Here is a 5,374-nt window from a genome sequence, read left to right as displayed (position 1 = left end):
TTTGTTCCCCAGCCACCGTGCACAGTCCTCTGTGCAGTCCCTGCCTAGCAGGGTGATTTTTAGGTTAATTCTTAAGTCTTACCACCACAGGAATCTGCGAGAGCGCTGTCTCTTTAAATATCCAAAATAGTCAAGCTGCTTTTTAAACCATCAAAATGGCGGCGTCCTGTGGACTGGGAAAAGTTCACAACTCAGCCCACCTTTCTCTTCACTTTCTCCATTTGTTCCCTAGCCACGTGCACAGTCCTTGGTGCAGTCCCTGCCTAGCAGGGTGATCTTTAGGTTAATTCTTACGTCCTACCACCACAGGAATCTGCGAGAGCGCTGTCTCTTTAAATATCCAAAATAGTTAAGCTGCTTTTTAAACCTACAAAATGGCGGTGCTCTCGGGACCGGCAAAAGTCCACAACTCAGCCCACCTTTCTCTTCACCTTCTCTGTTTGTTCCCCAGCCACCGTGCACAATCCATGCAGTCCCTGGCTATCAGGGTGATTTTTAGGTTAATTCTTAGGTCCTATCACCAGTCAGGAATCTCCAAGCCGCCTGTACTGTCAGGGTCGCTCAGTTTGCTGTCAGACCGCAGTTCCGTATGTCTCCTTTTTTTTGGCATTTTCATGCAAATTCTTCTGCTAGTTGGGGTTTAGTCCACTTCTGTATCCTTCCCTTCAAGGCTCAGTGGTCCAAGATTATCTTCTGTGTCTGTGTTAATTGGTTTCCCTTTTCTTTGTTGAAGAGGCTCTGTGCAGTCCTTCTGCCTAGTCCGCCATCTTGCCGGAACTCTGCCAGTACTGAGCATGTTGTTAGTCCATTTAACTGAAATGTCCCATCAAGCTGTGCCCTAAACCTTGAAACCAAGATACCAAATCTCATGAGGTGTTTGATTGTACATAAGCAACCTCAGCAGTTACTCTTTTCTTTTTAATCATTGTTATAAATATATCTATCACACACGTTTTGCCAATTCAACTTTTTATAGGTTTACAACTTACTACCAGCAATTAGGGAGCTCTGGTAGCATGGTGCGTAAGGCATTTATTTGACTGCTAACCAGAAGGCTGGTGGTTCAAACCCTCCACCCACTCCTCGGAAGGAAGGTTGAGCAATCTACGTCCGTAGTGATACTGCCTTGGAAACCCAAGGTGGGGTCGCTATGAGTTGGGTCCGACTCAATGGCACATAACAACAACAACAACAACATCAGCAATTATATTTTTAGCTGCACAACTCTACCCTTATTCAGTGAAAGTTTTCCATCACCGTAAACCAAAAGTCAGTACTGCAGAAGTAATAAGCTCCCCATACTCCTTTTCTCCTGTCCTAGTAACCACTAAGATACTTTGAGATTACACCAGATTTGGCCATTTGTGATTGATTTATTTCACTCAGCATAGTGTCTTCAAGCTCCATCCATATTGTAGCATTTATCAAGACTTCATTATTCCTGCTGGCTGAGTAGTATTCCATTTTAAGTTTGTATCATGTTTTGTTTATCCATTCATTCATTGATGGACATTTAGGTTCTTTATACATTCTGGCTATTATGAATAGTGCTGCATTGAATGTTGTGTGCACGTGTATCTGTTTTGAGTTCCTGGTTTCAAGTCTTTGGGGCATATTCCTAGAAGTGAATTGCCGGCACATATGCTTGTTCTATTTTTAGTGTTTTGAGTACATTATTATTTTTAACTACTCAATAGTATTATGTTGTGTGAACATTTCTCAATTACTTTACCCATCATCTATTCATATACATTAGATTGTTTCTACTTTTTCAGTATTATGAACAAAAAAAATCTTTGTATGTTCATCTTTGTATACCTGCTGTATCATTTACTTGAGACATTTATTACACTGCTGTTTTGCAGCCTGCCAGCGTTTCATAACAAGGTATATTTTTAAACCACACATCAGAAAGAATTCCATGATACAGTAACTGTGATAAAATAGTGCAGGTGCTAGCACTTATTTTAAATATGAGGAATCTGAAACTCAGAATTACATAGCTAGTCAATATGGGAGTTGGAACACAAACTCATGTCCTCTGATTATGTTTTAGTGTCCTCTCACGGTGGCACACAGACATGCCTTATCTAAAATACAAAAAATGATTTCTTGTTGTTGCTTCTTATTCATAAAAATAAGATTCTCGATGTAATGTTCTTTTGGAATTCTCTGTACAGTGTGCTGCAATTTGCTTATCCATTCAGATTAAAGGTTCATATGCCTTCATTAGGGATACGGGCTAAAGATAAGGCCCCTCAAGCCGTTTAACTTGCATTAACATCTTCATTTCATTAGTCATTTAAATCGTGATCTTCCTTGTAAAAGAAGTTCACGTATTCTGTCTTCTTGAAACCTTTGGTTGTTTCCTATTTCCTTTGGTTAGTACCACTTTCAGTGTACTGGGAATATTCCTTTCAGTGTTTTTTCCTCCTGAGTTTTACAGACTCATTTGTTGCATGAGGGACAAGTTTGTTACTTATCTCTAAATTTATTCATAGAGATGCACATAACAGAACCAGAATTGAATAGCTGACTACGGCTCAGTTTTTAAAAATAATTAGAGAGTAGGTAATTACCTCAGTTTAGGTGTGCTTATAAAGTGCTTGACAGCAGTAATGAATGGATGCTCTTAGGTTTCATGGAAACCATTGCTATGCTAGCGCTATCATTGTGTGATCTTGGTCAAGTTACTTAAACCCCTCTAAGCTTTAGTTCCTTCATTTAGGAAATAATAATAGCACCTGAGTCATTGGGTGGATTAAATAAATATATAAAAAGTGCTTGGCACAATCTGGAATATAAAACAAGTATTCTGTATTACTATTAAATATTAAATGCTATTATATAATAGTTAAGTATTTATTCCAGAATATCCTAACATTGTTAGCATGAATCTGATAGATCCTTTTTAAAAATGAAATGTGAAGAAAGAAATTAAAGAAATGGAATAGTCTCAATTTATATTCTGGAAAAAGTACTCATTAAATATTAGTATTTATTTAAGGTTTATAATACATGAAAGGAGCTCTGGTAGCGTAGTGCCTAAGGCACTTGACTGCAAACCAGAAGGCTGGTGGTTCAAACCCACCAGCCACTCCTCAGAAGGAAGATGGGGCAATCTACTTCTGTAGCGATACTGCCTCAGAAACCCAAGGAGGGGTCGCTATGAGTCGGTTCTGACTGGACAGCACATAACAACAACAACAATACTTGATAGTCATTTTGTCCTTTGACAAGGTTTTGTACTTTGTGGTGACGTCTTTTAATGAGCGATGTTCTCATTCTTGTACATTTTCCTAGTCTTTCCTTTCCCTTTAACTTCACTTTCTGTGTATTACATTGTATTAATTTTGGACTGTTGTTATTTTTTGTATGTGTCTTATATGTCAATTTATCTGATTTATCGTGCTTCCTGTTGGGAATAAACAACAGTTGAACTACTGACATTTAGCAGATTATCTCATTTATTTTTTAAGAAAATGTAAAGGAATATTGTGAATCCTGATTTGCTGAATGCAGGCTTCTGAGAGCCCTTGTGACTACTTTCTGACTCCATGCAAAAGCTTAAAGAGTCTGCACCTTTGTTGCGACTTGAGAAGGAACGCTGACTTGAGGATTTCGTTTTGTCTTCTTCTAGCACATGCAGATGACAATCCAAGCTCTTCAGGATGAGTTGCGGATCCAGAGGGATCTGAATCAGCTGTTTCAGCAAGACAGTAGCAGCAGGACTGGTGAACCTTGTGTGACAGAGCTGACGGAAGAGAACTTCCAGAGGCTACATGCTGAGCATGAGCGGCAGGCCAAGGAGCTGTTTCTTCTTCGAAAGACTCTGGAGGAAATGGAGCTGCGTATTGAAACTCAGAAGCAAACCCTAAATGCTCGGGATGAATCCATCAAGAAGCTTCTGGAGATGTTGCAGAGCAAAGGGCTTTCTGCCAAGGCAACTGAAGAAGACCATGAGAGAACAAGACGACTGGCAGAGGCAGAGATGCATGTCCACCACCTAGAAAGCCTATTGGAGCAGAAGGAAAAAGAGAACAATATGTTGAGGGAGGTGAGTGACCATGTTTTAACTTTTTTTTTTTTTTTTTTAACTTTCTTATTAGCATGTTGGCTGAGATAAAATGATCTGCTCTATCTATAATACTAGTGGAAAGGAATTTCTTCTTTGATATTTAGCACCTCTGAGATTTCTATTCTGAATTTCTCTCTTGTATGAGATGACATTGTCTGGTATATATGCTGACTTGGTAAGTTTCTGAGTCTTGTCTTTTTTCCTCCTGAGTTTTATAGACTCATTTGTTGCTTGAGGGACAAGTTTGTAACTTATCTCTAAATTTATTCATAGAGATGCACATAACAGAACCAGAATTGAATAGCTGACTACGGCTCAGTTTTTAAAAATAATTAGACAGTAGGTAATTACCTCAGTTTAGGTGTGCTTATAAAGTGCTTGACAGTAGTAATGAATGGATGCCCTTAGGTTTCATGGAAACCGTTGCTATGCTGTAAAAGATCTGTGATAAAAATCATGTGCTGCTCTGGAAGGAATTGATAATAGAGACACACTGTGATTTACTGTTCAGAGAGGAAACATAGACTCTGCCTGACCACTATGACTGTTTGATAATTTTTCACTTTTATAGGTAATGCTTCATTTTAAGGAAGCAAAAAAATTTACAGCTATGATAATTTCCCTGTATGTAATCAGAAACTTCATATAACTGTTACATTTGGGTAGTGGGGGATATCCCAATACTGTGTTAGTATGAATCTGAATAAATCTTTTTTAAAAATGAAGTGTGAAGAAAGAAAGAAAAGGAATAATCTCAAAACAGCAAAACAGTAACTTTAAATAAGTACTTCTATTTATATTTTGTTCCATAGTTTCTCCTCCTGAAAAAAATCTGAAATATTTATGTACAGTAAAACATTTTTATTTTGGAGCTTTTTATCTTTAAAAACATGGTTTTATTACACAAATAATCTTTGTAGTGAGTTGTAGCAAAACTAGAAAATACATGAGCAAAAACTTAAAATGTGTGTTTCCAATTATTTTACTATACCTACATTCTTACATTATTTTCATTTTCTTTCCCTTTCTTAAAAAGATGGATAGGTTACCTGAGCTGTGATGATGGAAATATTCTCTATCTGATCTGTCCTGTATGGTAGCACTAGCCACATGTGGCTGTTGAACACTTGAAATTAGGCTAGTGCAATGGAGGAACTGAATTTTAAATGTTATTTAAATGCGACTAATTTAAAATTAAATATAATTTATGTTTAATCAATTAAATTCAAATGTAAATATATATATGTAGCTAGTAATTACTTTGTTGGATAATGTACCTATGCATAATATAATGTT

General features: G+C 37.3%; 1 protein-coding gene across 1 annotated transcript in view; it reads left to right on the top strand.

The window, feature by feature from the left end:
• ERC1 (ELKS/RAB6-interacting/CAST family member 1) overlaps positions 1-5,374 on the top strand; it is a 715,223-nt gene that overhangs the window by 118,547 nt on the left and 591,302 nt on the right. The window contains exon 2 of the mRNA XM_007937035.1: positions 3,641-4,057. Coding sequence (XP_007935226.1) covers positions 3,641-4,057 — 417 coding nt within the window. The remainder of the gene's footprint in view (positions 1-3,640; positions 4,058-5,374) is intronic.

Source organism: Orycteropus afer, unplaced genomic scaffold, assembly GCF_000298275.1.
Source record: "Orycteropus afer afer isolate SDZICR_OR568_19922 unplaced genomic scaffold, OryAfe1.0 scaffold00040, whole genome shotgun sequence".
NCBI classification, from domain to species: Eukaryota; Metazoa; Chordata; class Mammalia; order Tubulidentata; family Orycteropodidae; genus Orycteropus; species Orycteropus afer.
The sequence above is the reverse complement of the archived record's forward strand: the minus strand, read 5'-3'. Positions and strand labels throughout refer to the sequence as shown.